Source organism: Stigmatopora argus, chromosome 10, assembly GCF_051989625.1.
Source record: "Stigmatopora argus isolate UIUO_Sarg chromosome 10, RoL_Sarg_1.0, whole genome shotgun sequence".
Classification (NCBI taxonomy): domain Eukaryota; kingdom Metazoa; phylum Chordata; class Actinopteri; order Syngnathiformes; family Syngnathidae; genus Stigmatopora; species Stigmatopora argus.
In genome coordinates, this window is record NC_135396.1 from 14,992,194 (window position 1) to 15,012,898 (window position 20,705).

The following is a 20,705-nucleotide window of genomic DNA, read 5'->3' on the forward strand; positions in this document are numbered from 1 at the left end:
TGCATTTGGCTGGCAAATTAATCCAAGCCTTGTCATAGCCACGCTCTAAAATCCTCTCTAGCCCATATTACCCCTTTCCTGTCCTTCTATGGTTGCCTCTCACTCTTTATCAGTACCCATCTCCAGATGGTATAGTGGAGGTAGGCTTGTGTGTGTGAGAGAGATAGACAGTAGGAGAGTGAGAGAGGTTCGCTAGCCTGTGACGTATGTGGAGCCTCCTCATTGGAGCATTGAGAAAAAGAGAGAGAGAGATCAAGAGAGACAGAGAGAAGGGGGGTTCATTTGTTGCCATAGTGAAAAAGTAGATTAACCACAGCGAGTGGCGATGCCATGATGGACGCACGAGGGATGTTCTTCTTCTCCAAGTCCACACACCTGTCCTGCAAGCAGAGGTATGCTTTACATTTATCAACATAGTTTCATGAAAATGTGACCGAATGTACCTTGCAAAAAATCCTCTCATCTACAATGCCGAAGTTGACATTTTTCTATTTTGATCAGCATGCTTTTATTAATTACATTGACTGTGCTCTTGGATGCTGAAAACTAGGCAAAACAAACACTAATTGAAATTGGAAGACCGGGAATGGCTGGCAATGTGTGTAATAATGTATGTTTAAAACAACATAAAACATTGTTTTATGCCTGAAACAATATTATTCATGATCTTTCCTATGGTAACATCACCTCTCATGATCCAAGAGGACAAAAGCATGCAGGGTCCGCCTATATTCGTCACAGATAATGCAAATGCAAGAAAGATTTGCAGAAAATTGCCTTGGTTGGACTTTTTCTGATCAAAACACTTCTGTTTAAAATGACTAATTGGGAATATGGCAGGAACTTGCTTTGATATAAATCATTTTACATTAATTGACTCAATATTTTATAGTTTATCAGTTGAATACGGTAAAGGAGACTGGTGGCCAAAATGGTACCGCAACCGGGATCATAATATTAAATGGAAATCAGCATCCCAATTTTGAATTATAATCATAAAATACAGGGAATCACAAACTCCACGCTATTGTTAACAAATAACATACAGCATGAATAGTCTACAAATTATCTGTATTACATACCAAAAATTTAATTGAGTACATGAAGCTACAGTCTTGAAACATAAGGGTTTCAAATTGCAAGTTGGTCCACAACTTTAACTTTGTCCTAATTGTACGCAAGATCGTTAATTCTGACTGTGAACGTGGTAGCAACCTTGGTTTAGCTTTGGTAACTTGGATGAAGACTAAGAACTGATATTGTAATTGGGTTATGATGATGGCCGGGATATCCGTTGTGAACATTGATTTAAAAAAAACAAAAACATAACAAATCTGCACAATCCAAATTGTGTTTTGAAATGGGAACATCTTGGTTTAACGTTTGAGAACCGTGTAAGAAATATTGCTAAAAACAGGTTTCAATAATGGCTATTGAAATATTAAGGCTATTTATTCGAACATTTTCTTAACCGCTTAATCCTCACAAGGGTCGCAGGGGGTGCTGGAGCCTGTACGAGCTGACATCAGGCACGAGGCGGGGGACACACACACTGAATTGTTACCCAGCCAATTTCAGGGCACGAGGAGACGGACAACCATTCACGGTCGCACTCATACTTAGGGGCAATTTAGAGTGTTCAAACAGCCTACCATGCATGTTTTTAGAATGTGGAAGGAAACCGGAATACCCAGAGAAAACCCACACAAATCTGGAGAGAATAGGCAAACTGGGACAAACCTGGGATCGAACCCAAGACCCCAGAACTGTGAGGCCAACACGCTCACCACACATCCGCCGAGCTGCCCAAATTAGAGCTATTTAATGAATACTAATTGAAGTGCAAATCATACCCAATGCTCCTCTGAGGAAAATACCAAACAGAGGGTCTCAAACTGCGGTCCGTAAACTGTAGCTTCCTTTTATCATTGACAGTAAAATATGTTGTATATTTGTCTTTAGTGCATTCAAAGTTTTTATATGATAGTGACATGACATACATTTGTCATTCTTCTATCATCAGTATTGGCATTATTACATAAAAAATATATTATTCCAGGAATAAAAACCTATTCCTAAGAAAAAAACATTATTATATTTTTTCAGAAACCATAATCTACTTTTTAAAGAATAAAGATGTATTTTTCTGAATAAATGTTATAACAGCATTTTCTGTACAGCATGTCATCATACAAATGTGTATTTGTTTGCCCCTTTTAAAATATAAGTACAATAATTTCTACCTTGGTAAACTTTAAAAATACATATATTTTTTAAATCATTATTATTTTTGTCCATTCCCGATGCATATGGTGCATATGATCTAGTAGTATGACCCTATAAATACAGAAAGTAGCAGAGATGATGGGCTTGACAAGTCCTGTCTGTTTTGTTTCTGAAGTAAAAGGTAGGCTATTTGTTGTGAAATGCACCTGCACAAGGACTCAATGATTATATTTTTGGTCAAATTGGAGAAAAGACAATGAAAATATGAAAGGTCTACATTTAGAAGAGACAACAATAATGACATACTATAAGTTCGTGAGGAACTGTAAAACCTCCAAAGACAAATAAACTGTTAACTTCACAGTTATGTTCAGTGATTCTCAACCTGGTTGAGTGGGAGATCAATACGAGTGCTGCGGGAAATTATCCAATTACACTTAATTGGTAATTTGGGACTATTTGAACGTTGAAAGTTAAGACTCCAAACTTTTTATGACCTGCAGATACTGTATCTCACATTCTGCCACTTCTAAAATCTGTCATCATTGCGTAAAAGATTTTGTGGGTAAGCTGGCTGGTAGTTCAAGTGAAGCATTTTCATTGAGCCCCCAACCCCTCCTTCATTTTCTCACCGTTAGCTTGCGGGGGCAATAGCGAAGCCCAGACTTCCCTGTCCCCAGCCACTTCATCTAGCTCTTCTGAGAGTACTCCGAACTACACAGAAAGCATATTCTCTCCAGCGTGTCCTGGGTCAGCCTTGTGCCCTCCTCCCAGTAGAACATGCCCAAAATGTTTCACCAGGGAGACGTCCGGGAGGGATCCTAATCAGATGCCCGAGCCACCTCATCTGTCTCCACTTGATCCTCGACTTGGTGAAGGAGCTTATCCTTGACCCACAGAGGGCATAGCACCTTTTCCCAACTAAGAACCATGGTCATTTCGTTATACGGTCGATTGGTCGCCGGTCTTTTGGTCGCCGATCTTTTGGTCGCCCGGAAGGTTATTGATAATTACCATTTAAATCATTGCTCAAATTCCCTAAATACAAACTGCGAATTACTATTTAATCATACTTAATGCCCTATTAATTATTAGGGTAAAGAAAAGCTCCAAATTTCCCGGACTATTATTGTTTTTTGTTGGAGAACTTGTTAAGACCCTGACTGACGTAGCTTAAAGGGACAACGCATGTACACACAAACTCTTATACACTCACATGTCGGCTCAGTGAAACTGCTCAGGGCCATTGTTGGCTTTTATTGATGCGTAGACTGTGTTGTTTTACCTTGTTTTGTTGCCGGTCTTTTGATCGTCGGTCTTTTGGTCGCCGGTCTTTTGGTCGCCCATTGTCGCGGTCCGGGCGACAAAAAGACCGGCGACCAATCGACCGCACACGCATATTTCTCATCCCAACCGCTTCAAAGTCGGTTTTGAACTGCTCCATTGAGAGTTGACGAACACGGCCCGATAAAGCCAACAGAACTACATCATTTGCAAAAAGCAGAGTTACAATACCGATGCTAAATCAGACCCGCTCACTGCCTCGCCTGTGCATAGATATTCTGTCCATAAAAGAACAGAATCGTAGATAAAGGGCAGCCTTGGCAGAGTACACCCTTACTGGAAACGGATCGGACATTCTCACAGCCACAATGGACCAAGCTCTGACACTGGATCTTTATCAAGGATTCCAGTACCTTATACTCCCAGAGTATATCGCCTCACAATACGGGTGCATGGTGCATAAGCACAAACAACAGTCAGGACCCGTCCCCCAACCCTCTCATCTACCGAGGTGAACTACAATGTACGGGCACTAAGCTGGAGAGATGTTCGTAGGCCCACACCTAGTTCCTTTTTCTCTCACTATGGTCAATTCCAAAGTAGGTGTTTCACACCCCTTGAACGGGGTGGTACCAGAGCCCAAAATGTGCATAGAGGTGAGCCCGACTACATCTAGTCAGAATTAGCTAGCTGGGGCTTCTTCTCCACCAGTGAGGTGACATTACAAATCCCAAGAGCCATCTCCTGCATCTGGGAATTACACCACTAAGGAGCCCTCCCTTTGGTTGCAACCCAACTGCCCATGAACCCGACCTCCCCCTGCAGGTGTTGAGCCCATGGGGGATTGTGGCACAAGGGACTGCATTTTGCGGTCCCCATTTGACATATTGAATAATGAGCATTTCCCTCAAGTATTCTGTGTAGGCACTGTTTTTTTTTTTAAACAAAATGAATAAAACTATTGAACGATGCATTTTGATCTAAATTGAAAAAAAGAATATTGATAGGGAGAATACATTTCTCGACTGTGTAGAGGAATCTCTCTTGGAATTGTAATTACTATTTATGATTGTTTTATAATTCCTTTGCATAGGATGATATAACAACTTTAATTCCATAATATTCCGAATTTTGATTTTGAATATCATGTCTTTATTGCCGTAATATTACACTTTAATCTTATAATATTAACACGTGTGACTTAATTCTTGTAAACTTTTCACTATACTCTTGTAATTTCAATTTCACAGTGGGAAACCTGCGTTCAAATCCAGGTTGGTCCACCCGTGGGGAGTTTGCATGTTCTCCTGCGTGGGTTTTCTCCGGGTACTCCATTTTCCTCCCACATTCCAAAGACATGCATGAGTGTGAGTATGAGTGTGAGCGTGAATGGTTGTTTGTCTCCTTGTGCCCTGCAATTGGCTGGCCACCAATTCAGGGTGCCCCCCCCCCCCTGGCCCGGAGTCAGCTTGGATAGGCTCCAGCACCCCCCGCGACCCTAATGAGGATAAAGCGGTCGAGGGAATGAGATGAGATTATTTATTGCTCTCAATAAGTGTTTTCTAAACAAAGTCCTAATCCACAACACATACTCTGTGACCAGGGCTCGGCAAATGATAGTTTTTAACAGATGTCCAATGTGGTGACCGCTGTCCTTCAAATGGTTTAATTGTTTTTGGCGTATTTTTTGACAAACATCTTAGCCTAATGCCCCTAACAAACCCAGCGCACCTGTTCTGGCTTGAGTTTACCCTGTAGCAAAAGTACTTCCCATTCAACACAACAGGTCAGAATTAGAAATGGCACTCGTCTCAGAACTATAGACGTTACTCTAAGACGCTTGTTTAAATTTTAGACGAGTGAATGCGTCGACGTCTGTTATTACAGGCGCTTATTGGCGCATGTGACACAGTGTGTCCGCGCGCGTTTTTCGTTTTTTGGAGCAAGGGGGTGAAGGAGAGTTGTTTGGAGAGACGCTCAGGTGTTCGTGACTTGAAAACGGAGGGAGCGGTGGCAGACGAGCCAACGCCGGTCGGTGCCTTTGACATTGAATTCAGCGCCATCGCTGCGATTTCCCCCTTTCATTGATCTGCCCCCTCCACCCTAAAAAAATGCGCCCTAATTATCAAGCGGAACCACACACGAGGAAGGTAAGACTGGAGCTGATATATCGACGTCAACTGGCATTCATATCATATCCGCGCCTGATCTGACTTGAATTAACATAGTTGGTGATCATCTTTGCCAAATTAGAGCGAATATCAAAACAAGAGAGTGCAGGAAGGCGCTTGCATGTATTTTGGCGTCCTTTTGGCACCTAGTCTAATAAGTCTATTGGTGTGCAGCTCACACTCTGTCATGTGTGTCCGCCCAAGTCGCACCGAAGTGTGTGCAGGATAGCCAAGGAGCCCCCTCGCATAACTCCCACTGCGGCTGCTGGGCGCAGCGTTGCACCAGGCGGCGTCTTCGTCATGATCGTCTCATGCACGGAGAAGATGCTCCGTGATGAGTTGTTAATCGTCGATGAATGCGCGAACATGGCGAGGAGTGGCGAAGGCGGGTGCAAATAGGGCTGTCAAACATTTTTGCGTGGGAGGATTTTTCAGATGCGATCGAGTCAAGGGGGCTTATTCCCATCTTGATCTAGCTGCTGCAGTGTCAGCGGTTCAAGTGCACAAGCTTTGAGACAATGTGTCTAATCTGGTCTTTTATCTAGTCTTTCTTACAGTCCCTCGGGGGAAGGTCCCAGTGTGTTTGTAGTACCATGCTGTGTCTTTCGTAGTGACACAATTCTTGGTTATTGACTTTGGCGCTGTGAAGTGCGCAAAGAAACGAATGGTGCCCTTTACTGTTTGATCAGGCCATTCATTTTGATATTTTGCACCTACTCCTTTCGACTGAAGTCAGATGTAGCAGGAAAGGGCAAATGCATCACTGCATATCATTTGCAAATAGGTGAGTAATGTTGACATTTCAGCAGGTTTTATTAATCCTATCCTTTATTTCGGATTATTGGATTGTGTATGACATGAAATCAATGACTGGAATCCATTTCAGAAAACCAGATATTCATACATTCATTTTCTGAACCGCTTTATCCTCACTAGGGTCGCAGGGGGTGCTGGAGCCTATCCCAGCTGACTTCGGGGCAGATGTGGGGGACACCCTGTATTGGTGGCCAACCAATTGCAGGGCACGAGGAGATGCACAACCATTCACACTCACACTTAGGGGAAATTTAGAGTGACCATTCAGCCTACCATGCATGTCTTTGCAATGTGGGAGGAAATCGGAGCACCCAGAGAAAACCCACGCATGCCCCGGGGAGAACATGCAAACTCCCCACAGGTGGACCGACACGGATTTCAACCCAGGACCCAGAGCTGTGAGGCCGCCGTGCTAACCACTCAAGCCGCCGGACCCCAGATATTAATATGACTACAAAAATGACTGATTTACGCACACATTCTGAACCTAACCGTGTATAGATCCAGATATTGTCACTTGAAGCTACATTAACTAGTTGAATGACTCAAGACAAAGGCAACCAATCATGGATAACAACAGAAGAGAGAAAAAAATCTTTGACGTACTTGGTTGCGCTTGTGTGCAAGAAAAAGAAAGGTTAATAGTATTGTGATCATTCAGGAAAAATAGCCTAATATTTTCCTAAACAGTGAATTAGTACTTGTAATTAGGCCTGGGCGATATGACAAAAAATTATGGCGATAACTATCACATCTTTTGTCTTTAAATTCGAAACTTCAAACATTTGTTACTAAGTAAACAATTTATTTGACTTGTTATTCAATTATGAAAGTAACTATGTTACCTTACTTAAAAAAGGAATATAAAATATGATAATTTTAAAGTGTTTTTGTTCTGTCCTTCAATAAAGATAAGACAACATCCTCCTTAAACTATGAAGAGTAATGAACAATAAATCCTGCAGAAATGTTGACAGGCATCTTCATTTTTATAAATTTGCCTTAAAACCAAAAGTTGTTGTGCAGTATGTGCTAAATAATCAACTGAAGACCTAAGCGCCATTGACAAACATAATATTTTCAGCCTCACAAAAAGAAACAATGTAAATTTACCTCACATGTGGCCATTTATTTATTTTTAAAGTTGGAAGAACTTAACCCATTTTAACCCGAGTTAACAAGTTGGATTTTTGCAATGTTTTCATAACATTTTCATTAAATGAGGAAAACTCCTTGATATCAAGTAAGAAAAAGAATTATAAGATGTCCTCAAATGAGGAGAGTGGGTTAAAATGCATTAGGGAAATTTTCAAGGAGGCTCCCGTTTGTGCACAGGTGGTTTAAGAGGCATTTAAAAAAAAAAGAAATCCCTCCCGTGTCTTTGTTTAAAAGAGCCTTACCCTATCAGAATTTCACTTATTGGCTTCCCATGACATCGTGCCCTCTGTTAGCCAATCAATAACCTCCTCTGTGACATGCGGTAAACATGTTAGAGAGAATTAAGACTGTAGACTGATATCTTGACTCTTGAGTGCTGCCAAGGTTCAGTCAACCTTGTTTGCTCTCAGTGTGCCTCGCGTACATTCAAAAGTAAAGATAAAATACATGACTGGGAGACTTGACTTGGATCTTTTAGTGGGTAGGCTTGGTGTTGTCCTGTATCTCATAATTGCTCATTTGGCTGTGTTATAGTCCTTTCGCTTCCATGCTCTTGGGGGCTCTATTGCTAACCCTGCTAAATGATTAGCTGTCCTTCACCATCTTCTTTATTCTACTGAACGAAGTGTTTACGTCACATCAGCGCCCTCGTTCTTTGTGGTGTTTGGGTGGAGTAATTGCAGTTCATATTTATCGACTTTTATCAAAAGTTGTTATTATTATTGTTGACAAAAAATATTTGACGATAATTTTCGTTATTGTTTTATCACTCAGGTCTACTTGTGATTCATTTTCAGGCGACTTGTGGAAATATGATGCGATAACATATTTGCTTTTGTCCATTTAAATTGTAGTAATTACAGTAGCTTGTTTCTCACACATACATCTACAGACTGTAAAGGTGATCATTCAAGGAATAATTTGTATTTTTTTGTGTGGCTTTGTTTTTGTGAGCAACATTTCTAATAGCATTTAAATTTCAGACTCCCTATTGATTCACATGTCGCATAAACAGGCCCTTTGCAAAGAGTGAAAGTTTCATATTTTAATGTTGTACAAGCAGCATTTACCCGGTGAATCATTGGCTTAAAAAGACTCCAAAAGGAAATTAACATATGTTGCACTGCATTTGAAAACAAACAATATTTTCAACTGAACACATAATAACATTTACCTTAAGGAAATGTTAAAAGATATTTAACCCTAAAACCACATTAATTCTTGAAACATTGAAAATGTAGCTCTTATAAATAAATATGCTTTCCAGATTGCAAATTCAAACTTTAGACATGCTTTTTTGTTGAGTTTAAATATTTCCATACTGGAAAAGGAGGTGTGGGCAGAATTTTCTAAGGGATTGAGAAATATTTTGTTTTGCTTTTAACGCCAGGGGGTCCCTCGCAACAAGACAGACACACAAAGAGAAGTGTGATAGAGAGACCCAGCATGTATGACTAAGTGTGAGAAAATCGAATGAAACACTAGTAGTTTTGATTTCAGTGAGTGTTTGTGTGGGAAAGAGTAGCTGTTCTGTTTAACTTGTTCATTATTAGACTGTGGTTAGCCACACTGCCTTCCTGACACTTTCATGTTAATTACAATTAGCCAGACTGTGGCTTGTGCTTTTTTTATTATTATTTTTTCAAACCATTCATGGGAATTGGTTCCTTGGTAGACAGTTATGAGTTTGGTTCTGTGCTCTTCTTGTGTAAAGTTTTTGTGTTCCCCCGTGATTGTCTAGGTTTTCATCAGCCATATATATATATATATATATATATATATATATATATATATATATATATATATATATATATATACATATATATATATATATATATATATATATATATATATATATATATGTATATATATATATCTATATATATATATTGCTACTCATCTGTCTGTCACAATACTGAGTCAGCAAAGCCCAGACTCTTGTGCCATGACCTTCACCCTGCTCTGCATGAGAAGCGGATGCTTTGCTATCCTGTGCAGTAAATCATTTGTCACTTCTCCAGAAGACGATAGTATGATGGTTACTTTTGAGGATCTGACTATTTCTTTTTTTATTCCTAAACAATTTTCAGTACATAAACATGTAGGGGAATGTACTGGTATTTTTAGTCACTGGATTTGCTCCACTTTGTTCACCTGGTAGTTTGTCTTCCACTTGATTAACTTTTAAATTAAAAGTTTTATTTAATGGCCATCTGATGGTGTAGTGGTTCACTTGCTTGACTTTGGTATGGGCAGGCATGGGCTCGATTCCTGCTGGTAGCAGTATGATTGTAAGTGTGAATGGTTGCCTGTCTCACTGGTTCTGGGTTGTTGTCTGTCTAAGTCTTATGGGATAGGCTCCAGCAACCCCCGCAACATTTACAGGGATGCGCAGTACGGAAGATGAAATAATTAATATTTTAATCCTTGAAAAAAGTTATTTCAAATTCAAAACTCCTGTCATTATTTCAACTTTTAATAAAATATTCGTGCAATTTCCCATGTAATATTGTTATTGTTATCAACCAACAGTATAGAAATTAAATGATTTGAAAATGACTATAAAAATATAAATTAACCAGTTTCCTTTCAAGTCTAGATCGCTATCAATGTATGGTATGATCAAGCACAATTGGGCATTGTGATAGTTAAATAAAAATTGTACATGTATAGTAATACCTTGACAGACGAGTGCCCCGACATACAAGGAATTTGAGATACGAGTAAAATTCCGAGCAAATATTTCCCTTGAGATACGAGACAATTTTTGAGATACGAGCATATGAGATAGCCGGGTGGCCGAGACGCGAAAGGCTGCTTATGATATCAGCGTCTTTCTCGCCGTGTAAAGACACCTTCAAACAATGGGCGGAGCGTTGTGGGAGCTCAGTAGCGAGGAGGTGGAAAAGGGAACCTCCTCGCTAGAAAGGAAATCAAGGACATGTCAGCCCAGTGGCAAGAGTTTGCAGATTTCTTATTTTTGAGTGTGCACGTATCGTAATCCAAGTTCATTTAAATTTGTTTATGTTATGTTACGAGCGTGTTGCCGTTTGACATGTCTCTCTCTCTCTCTCTCTCTCTCTCTCTCTCTCTCTCTCTCTCTCTCTCTCTCTCTCTCTCTCTCTCTCTCTCTCTCTCTTCCCACACTGCGCATTGTACTGAATATGTACAAGTTTTTAGTATTCAACATCATAAGATCACTAGATAGTTATTAGTTACTCTGTTAGTAGAACAAATTAATTTGTATATAGTTCATTTCAATGGGAAAAGCTGATTTGAGATACGAGTAAATCGACATACGACCTCGGTCCTGGAACGCATTAAGCTCGTATGGTGTTCATTCATTCAATAATTTATTTTCCGTTCATTTATCCTCACAATTGTCATGGGTGGTGCTGGAGCCTATCCCAGCCTGAACACCCTGACTAGTGACCAGCCAATCACGGGGCACATGGAGACACACCCATTCACGCTCACACTCATACCTAAGGGCCATTTAGAAAGTTCAACCAGCTACCAAGCATGTTTTGGGATGTGGGAGAGAACCGGAGTACCCGAAGAAAACACATGCAAGCCCGTGGAGTACATGCAAACTCCATACAGGAAGGTCCTGGGAAACCTGGGATTAAATCCTCGATCTCAGAACTGTCAGGCCGACACGCTAAACACTCACCGGGCTGCCTTCATGTATGGTATTGTTTTAATATTTGCATCAAACAGTAATTGTTTTCATTATCACCGAGTTTACTTTAAAGGACCCACTGCAGTTGCATTCATATTTCTGTACACATTCACTGATTTTATGAGGGACATTAATGCCTATGTGGAACAAATGGGACTATAAATGTTGTTGTACTGTATTGCCTATAATATCATTGTTCTAGGGAGTGTGGTTGTGACACTTGTGTCCCGGAGAAACAGCAGTGTTTAGGATTGACACTTTTTTCTCTATATCTTCTTGCAGGTTTACATGAACATGTCTGTGTGATGTCATGTAATCTGGACTCCAGCACTGTCTTTGAATTTGTGCAGCTTGGACGTCTATCACCTTTTGAAATCCAGTCAAGGTTTTCTGATATATATTTCTCAAGTCACACTTGTGCACCTGTCTCTGTTATGGCTACGGTCCAACGTTGAAATCTAACACGGAAGGAAAAGAATGAGTTAAAACAAGCTGAAACAAGGGTGCTTTTGCTATGGCCAGAAAAACTGACACTCCGAAGAGTCATTACCTGTGACGGTATCTTTTCATCGCACCTTTGGATAGCTGAAAAAAATAAGATGATTGTGTTTCTACTCCTCTTCGTTGTCTGGGTTGCACTTGATCAAACTGACTCTGCGCAGTCGAATGAGCGGCGAGTTGTTGCCCACATTCCTGGAGACATCATAATTGGAGCGTTGTTCTCAGTGCATCATCAGCCTCCTGCAGACAAGGTTGGCTTTGAAAGATTCCCCATATTTCACATCAAAATGACAAAAAGTCTAAATGACGAATACAATCTGAAGCGTTTTTTTCCTATATATTGTGTGTCCTCGCTATTCCTTCCTTCCCAGGTTCACGAACGCAAGTGTGGTGCGGTTCGAGAGCAATACGGTATCCAGCGGGTGGAGGCGATGATGCACACACTGGACCGCATCAACGCAGACCCCCAAATTCTACCGAACATCACCGTCGGATGCGAGATCCGTGACTCCTGTTGGCACTCTGCCGTGGCTCTGGAGCAGAGCATCGAGTTCATTCGAGATTCGCTGGTATCCTCCGATGAAGCGGAGGAGTGGGGTGGAGGAACCCCTTGGGGAGGAGGCGTTGGAGGTGCAGCGATGAAGTGCGCAGACCCCTCAGCCACACCCATGCGAGGGAAAAAGCCCATTGTGGGTTTAATTGGTCCAGGATCAAGCTCAGTAGCCATCCAGGTCCAGAATCTTCTACAACTGTTTAACATACCACAAATTGCCTACTCTGCGACTAGCATGGATCTCAGTGATAAGGTGAGACATCTTGTTGATTGAAAGTTTGCTCAGAAGTAACGATATAAAATGTCCATGATTGTCTCTCTACATTTTAGAGTCTTTACAAGTACTTTATGCGTGTAGTTCCATCAGACGCCCAACAGGCAAGAGCAATGGTGGACATAGTCAAGAGATACAACTGGAGCTATGTCTCTGCCATAAACACTGAAGGTATTGACATCTCACACATTCTAGTGTTTACATTATTTTCCACTGTACTTGTAACCACAGTTTATAGTTCTCTGACCCTTCTTATGTTTTCAGAACCATAGAAAACTAATATAAAGGCGCACTTTCAATGAACGGCATATCTTAAAAGTTGTTTCATATATTAGGTGCAGCGGATTATAAAACGCAGGAATAGTAGTGGTGGTCCTTGTGCAAGTGGTGGTAGTATTAGTAGTAATAGTAGTAGAATGGGATTGTGTTATATGAAAATAATTCCACAAAGGGCCGTAGTGGATGCGGCTTTTCATTCCAACCCATAGGAGGACATTTTTTTCACCAATCTGGTGTCCTACAAGTGCAATGAGTGGATTGCAGTCAGGTGCTTCTTGTTTTCTGCAGAAATCTCATTGGTCAAAGTGTCTGTGCTGGGTCGGTTGGAACAAAAACCTGCACCCACAGCGGCCCTTGAGGACCAGTTTGCCCACCCCTGCAGTAGATGGAGCTGTGGTAGTAGTGGTGGTAAGGGGTTGCGTTATATATCCATTAGATGGACCTGTAGTTGTGGTATACATTCACTAGGCGAAGCTGCAGTAGTAGTAGTATTAGTATTAGGGTGTTGTATTTCACATCCACTAGATGAAGTAGTAGTAGTGGTTGGGGGTTGTGTTATACTTCAACTAGATGGAGCTTTGCTAAAGGGATTTTCATACAAAGATTACCCAATATTGATCCATATAAAAGGTGCATCGGATTATAAGGCACAATACAGGCTTTTGAGAAAATTTAAGTCTTTTAGTTGCGCCTACGAGAAAAATACAAAGCCCAGTACTTATGTACAACTCAAAGTTGTGTTTGACTATGACACTAAACATCATGTTGCTTTAAGAGAAATGTTATGGTAAGACAATGAAAACTCAAATGAGAATAAATAGAAATATTTAGTCTTATTTGCAAAGAAAAGCATATTATTGGTGTGATGAGACGCATTTTCAGTCAACCTGACTACACAGACGAGTGTGTGTGCATTTACACTAGCAACAGTTTGTGCCACCTTAAACATTTGATGAGAAACCATAGACATTATGAATATCAACAAAAAAAACCTTATAAGATAAACTTCAACAAATGTCAGGGAAGAGTAAAATACGGTAAACTAATGAAATATTGTTGGTGATTTTTTCTCACACTGTGCATTAGAAGTTATTAAGAAGAAATTAGTGTTGTTAGCAAGCCCTAACCAAATTTGAAAAACGATTCTAAAACGAAATTGTCGTCAGTAAATGTTTACGGTGGCCTATAATATGCTAGCAATTCATCAGGCCCTTGCCGCCTTTATAGCCGGGTGTGCACATCTATACTGCTTGTTGCTGATGCACAATGTATAGCTTGGCTGTAGGGGTTTCCGTGGGAACTGTGTTCCTGCTCTGTTATGCCATGCATGGCACACATTACATGAAAGACATAAACTTGATGGAATATATATTTTGATGATCAAAGATTCACATAGATCTTATTCACTGCTAACCTCGGAACCAATGATAGAAATTCTGCTTTGTTGCTCGTGGCTTGCCGTATGGCCCACCATGCATTGGAATTGCGACACGAAGCCCAAATAACATAAAATGCATAAACGCGAGAGATGATGGAGTTGAAAAATTGGAAATGCATGATTACTTTGACATCTCGGCATACCACGACAGCAAAGAGTTATAGGAAGTTGCAATTGTGACGAATAGACACTGATGGCGCTTAAAGATATAGAGTTGAAGGGGCAAGCGAGAAAGCAGGGGGTTTGCACCTTATCTTATTACCTAGCACAACCATTCTACTGGGTTGTGTGATGAAGAACACATTTAATAATTTCCGAGCCACTTTCATTATTAATAACAATTACCAAGTTTGAATGTGATTAGAAAATATTTAACATCAGTATATTCTAATAATAACAGTTACACACTTATGCAACACCTTTATTATAGTAGTTTAGAAGATTTTTATCATCATGTTATAATAATGGGACCTGACAGTTATTTGAATAGACTTGTTATTTTTAAAAGCATTCTCACCATGGTTTTAATAAATGAGATCTGACACTTTTGGAGTAAAGTTGTTTTATAAACGTGTGTATTATAGGCAACTGTACGTGTAGACCGTTGTATTTCCAGACAGGCGGGATTATTTGACCTTGGAATAGATATTCAAGGTCGTGTGTTGCTGTCTTAAATACAATCACAGAGAGGGAGGCTGTTAAGGAGGAGATGGCAAAAAGGGAATAAAAATGGAAAAAGAGGGAGGGAATCATTCAGGGCAGTGAAGGAAGGAGGGGTTGGGAGATAGAGGGCGATGGAAGTGGCAAGGAAAAAGGAAGCTTGGGAACATGGAAATAGCAGTGATGGCAATGGTGTCAATGTCAAATTTATGTCGAATGTGTATTTGTGTTTTAAATGTTAATGGAGTGCTTGGGACAGATAAGAGGGTACACAGTAGCTGCTGATTGGGTTGAGGCTAGAAATACTCATATTTTCAGCATCAAAACCTCGATAATGGCTTCAAGATATGCTGGAGGTCATTAGCCCAAAGTGAGAAATACACAAAGATATGAAACAACTGATTCTAACTAACTAATACTTTGTTTCATGCAGTATGTATGCTATATTGCACATCTGACTATTACAGTATATTACAGTGTATTTCATATCATCTTATCAGATATCTTTCTGACAGAACATGCTTGACATTGAAATAGAAATGGAGTTCAATACAGTAAACACAATGCAAACTGTAACTCTACACATTTGTCCAAAAACGCAAATGTTTGCATGCTCCCAATGGTGGTACACAAGAGAATCACTTAATGAAAAGATTCAAAATCACTCAATGGAAAGTGCCATATGGCTGTTCAACACGTTAAACACGATACGACAAATTGTAAACTACTCAGTAGTCCAATTCCAACACGAAAGAATCACTGAATGAAAATTTCAAATGAATGCAATGTTAGTGTTTAAACTTTTTTCTCTTTAAACAATGCATTATATTTGGTCTGTTGTTCTTAACTTGTTTTCAAACAATGACTATCCACTTTTTAAATAACTCTTATTACCCATTTCCTTTATGTAAGTACATTGTTGTTCCTATATTGAAGCACAGTGGTAGGTTTGAAATTTGGCATGACATTACATGTAAAATCAAGATACATTTCAAGAACAAATCCTCTTCCTACAAGCGAAGTATTTTTAAGGCTATTTAGTGTAAAATAAGAGTGATCAACTGCTGTAGTTCATTCAGATTCACAAAATTGAGGCAACCAAAATTGACCCACATTTTGTTCCATTTGTCTTAACCTTACAACCCTAATTTTAACATGCTCATATTTCCCGTGTGCAGTCGATTGGTCGGCGGTCTTTTGGTCGCCGGTCTTTTGGTCACCGTCTTTTGGTCGCCGGTCTTTTGGCCGCCGTCTTTTGGTCGCCGGTCTTTTGGTCGCCGTCTTTTGGTCGCCGGTCCTTTGGTCGCCGTCTTTTGGTCGCCCGGACCGCGACAACGGGCGACCAAAAGACCGGCCACCAAAAGACCGACGACCAAAAGACCGGCGACAAAACAAGGTAAAACGGTCTACGCATCAATAAAAGCCAACAATGGCCCTGAGCAGTTTCACTGAGCCGACATGTGGGTGTATAAGAGTTTGTATGTACATGAGTTGTCCCCTTAGGAAGGGACGTCAGTCAGGGTCTTAACAAGTTCTCCAACAAAAACAATAAAAGTCCGGGAAATTTGGAGCTTTTCTTTAGCCTAATAATTAATAGGGCATTAAGTATGACTAAATAGTAATTCGCAGTTTGTATTCAGGGAATTTGAGCAACGATTTAAATGGTAATTATCATCAACCTTCCGGGCGACCAAAAGACCGGCGACCAAAAGATCGGCGACCAAAAGACCGGCGACCAATCAACCGTGTGCCCATATTTCCATAGGAACTGGACTCATCAGAATATTTACTACATTTAATACTCTTCTATATGGAACACAACTACAGTATGTCTCTTCAGAAGGTTCAGATTCGCTCACACTGTTGACAACCTTTTCATTTCTGTGGGAGTAATCGTTATTGTTGTCTAGTATTGAATTTGCCCTCAATTATTTCTTTCTGTGCCTAGTCATTTCACCTGATTGGGTTTTACTGTTATCAAGTTTGACACATCATTCAATTGAGATCTAACAGAAACTAGTCGATAACCCTGACAATTGAGTTCCCCCACCCCTACCCACTTCCGTTTTCAGTCGCAGGTGTTTGGCCACTTACTCATGATACTAATGAATCCGATAACACTGACGACTTGAGTTGATTATTACACTTTGCCTTGGAAGCCTCAAGAGAATATAAAGTAGTCTTAGTTTCTAGGCATCAAGGGTCACAGGGGGTGCTGGAGCCTATCCCAGCTAACTCCGAGGACCAGGGGGTTGGGGGGGCTGGTGACACCCAGAATCGGTGGCCAGCCAATCGCAGGGCACGAGGAGATGGACAACCATTCACACTCACACTCATCCTCATGGGCATTATTTATGTTTTGATATAGTTAGGACACCTACTTGTTTACTATATTTGTTTTTTCCTGTGAAGAAGTACTGATAGAAGAGGAGAGAAATTTAAAATAAATAAATACATTTGTTTATTTGTTCAGGACATTGCACATTATTACAGCTGTCCCCAATCTTTTTCTCAACACGGACAGGTAAAGCTCTTTCTATTTTCTCGCAGACCGGCTAATGGGGAGGGTGACAACTTAAGGCAAAATTGTGTGAGGGCGTGGGCTCGGTGCACGAACGACACCCACAGCGGCGAAAAAAACAAAACAAGTCCCAAGCATAATAGCAATTATTTTTTATTATTATAACAACTTTTCTCATTTCAAGTAGGAGGGAGTGATTGAAAACATTAGTATATTTTTTACGAGTACCGGTCCATGGACCGGTGGTTGGAGACCACTGCAATATTCAACATGTCAGCATTAATGTAAAGTGTGAACGGAGTTAGCATACCTGCTAATTCACGTCAGTTGTCCTAAGAGGGATCAACGACATAGGACATACAATATATAGAATATACATAGAAATAAAACACAGTTATACAGTAATCCTTCGAATATCGCGGCTTCAACTATCGCGGTTTCACTACATTGCATTTTTTTCTGGGGGAATTTTTTTGTTAATAATTTTTTTTGTAAGTTCATAAAAATGTGAAAATCCACGCTGAAATTCGCAAGCGGAAGCCACTCCCCTGTCCTCCGTTTGCTACTAGGACTCAGCATTGAAGTAAAACACCACGTAGGGATGACCCTACTGCACGTTTTTTTCATTTATTGTGGCCATGTCTGGTCTACATTAACCGCGATAATCGAAGGATTACTGTACATAACATACACGTTTACATAAAAGATTAAAAAAAATGTACAATGAGGAAGAAGGATGTTAGAGTGGGGTAATAGCGAGCAAGATGTGTCAATAGGATGAAAGTAGTATAATTGCGAAGGATAGAGGAAGGAGAGAAGTGGAAAGCAGAGGGAGAAAGGAAGGATATCACCGGAAACGACCCAAAGAACCCTTTCTATATTATTATATATTTTATGTGGAAAGCATTGACAATTTTGGCTGAAAACAAACAAAAAAACAACAACAAAATATCTCACATAGAAAGAAGAGGCCGGGAATGAGTCAGAATGCAGCAATATCGGAAATACTGCTTTCTTTTTTTTAGCTAAAATGTGGTACACATACTACAGTATGTAGCAAACCTTTAAAGTCAGACAGAATTACAGTGAGACGTGGTGAAAAAGATGTCTCGCACATAAATCCCTGTTGAGACTGAAGTGAAGTAGGTTACAAGCTTTATCGATTCTGATGACTATAACTCTGTGTGTGTCTGCTGGGGTGTGTGTGGGTGTGTGTGTGTGTAGAGTCTACACCATCTGTCTCCAGCTACTCTCACTGAGAGACTAATTACAGGAATTTATACTTAGCTCTGACACACTCGTCATTGGCATGGACCCTGCAATACACACACACACACACACACACACACACACATATACACACACACACATACATACACACACACACATACACACACATACACACACGTACACACACATACACACACAGACACATTCCATGATCCACTACCCTTTTTTAATTTTAGACAGCCTCTTAAGCCCCTCTCTTTTTGTACTTTTTCAAAATTATATTAGACCACAGATCAGGGCAGCCTATTTGATATCAACTTCTTTTATTGATTACACACCATAAGGACAAACCTTAGGACTAAATCTCTTTGAGAGATGTTCAGAGAAGCCAATTGGAGCAATGGATTGTTGATCCATACCTGTCAACCTCTGCCGATAACTGCCCTTATAAATGATTATGATTCCCCTTACAAACCCCAAAAAAACCTTACAAACACTGTACGAGTCGTACGGTGTTTGTAAGGTTTTTTGGGGGTTTGTAAGGGGAATCATAATCATTTATAAGGGCAGTTATCGGCAGAGGTTGACAGGTATGTTGATCCTATCTTCAATGAGACAACAAAATGGTGAGATGAAAATAAAAGAGGGAGAATTTAGGCAGGGAAATCCTGTCATTTTCATTGCCCGTGTATACACCCTCCCATTTGCATAAATTCTAGGTCACCCACTTTCTTTGGCAAAGAAACGGGCGCCAGAGTCGGGAGACAATTTCACTGACACAAATGTGAGATTAATGAATTGTGCTGCGACAGACAAGTCGGGGAAATGGGTCGGTGTGTCTGTCCAATGCCTTCTTGTGAGTTGCTCTTTCTGAAACCTTTTGTCTTTCCAGGCAACTACGGAGAGAGTGGGATGGAAGCGTTTAAAGACATGGCAGCCAAAGAGGGCATTTGCATTGCTCATTCTGGTAGGGCATGAACACCAGGTCAAATAAAATAATCATTGTAATATAAAAAATGTTTGGGTCATTTCAGAATTGGAGGACATTTTGGCTTCAAAACTCTTGAAACATGTCTTCACTTCTGTTACATAATCATCAATAATGATAATTTATCAAAGGCGTATTTATATTATTTTACAGATTAATGGTGAAATTTGTATAACTCATCTCATTTTCTGAACCGCTTTATCCTCATTAGGGTCGCGGGGGGTGCTAGAGCCTATCCCAGCTGACTCCGGGCCAAAGGCGCGGGACACCCTGTATCGATGGCATGCCGATCGCAGGGTACAAGGAGATGGACAACCATGCACACTCACGCCCATAACCAGGGGCAATTTGTGTCCAATCAGCCTACCATGCATGTCTTTGGAATGTGGGAGGAAACCGGAGTACCCGGAGGAAACCCACGCAGGCCCGAGGAGAACATGCAAACTCCACACAGGTGGATGTGACCTGGATTTGGACCCAGGACCCCAGATCTGTGAGGCCGACGGGCTAACCACTCACCACTCACCAGGCCGCTCCCGTCGCATTCCAATAGGATTTAAATCCGGACTTTAACTTGGCCACTCCAAAACCTTAACTTTTTTTTTTTTTTGCCATTCAGACCTGCTGGTGTCCTTTGGGTTGTTGTCATGTTGCATGCTCCAAGAGCACTGGAATTTGAGCGCACAAACTAAGGGGTGGACATTCTCCTTCGAAATTTTCTGGTAGACATCAGAATCCATTCTTCCATCAATTACAGCAAGTCGTTCTGGCAACAAAGCAGCCCCAGACCATGAGACTGTCACCACCATGTTTCACTCTTGATATAGTGTTCTTTTGATGGAATGCTGTGCCATTTTTTCACCAAATGTAACAGCCCGCACACATTCCAATAAGTTCAACTTTTAACTCATCATTCCACAAAAT

At 40.6% G+C, this 20,705-nt stretch overlaps 1 protein-coding gene across 2 annotated transcripts in view; it reads left to right on the forward strand.

Moving 5' to 3' along the window:
* The first annotated feature begins 221 nt into the window (after nucleotides 1-221).
* grm5b (glutamate receptor, metabotropic 5b) overlaps nucleotides 222-20,705 on the forward strand; it is a 62,205-nt gene continuing 41,721 nt past the window's right edge. Inside the window, exons 1-5 of one of the 2 annotated variants that reach the window (XM_077612332.1) lie at nucleotides 222-392; nucleotides 11,620-12,089; nucleotides 12,210-12,644; nucleotides 12,722-12,836; nucleotides 19,686-19,760. In XM_077612332.1, the coding sequence (XP_077468458.1) occupies nucleotides 11,937-12,089; nucleotides 12,210-12,644; nucleotides 12,722-12,836; nucleotides 19,686-19,760 (778 nt within the window). In that variant the 5' untranslated portion in view covers nucleotides 222-392; nucleotides 11,620-11,936. Of the gene's footprint in view, nucleotides 393-5,466; nucleotides 5,661-11,619; nucleotides 12,090-12,209; nucleotides 12,645-12,721; nucleotides 12,837-19,685; nucleotides 19,761-20,705 lie in introns of those variants that run through there. The other variant, XM_077612333.1, reaches the window with a different exon arrangement.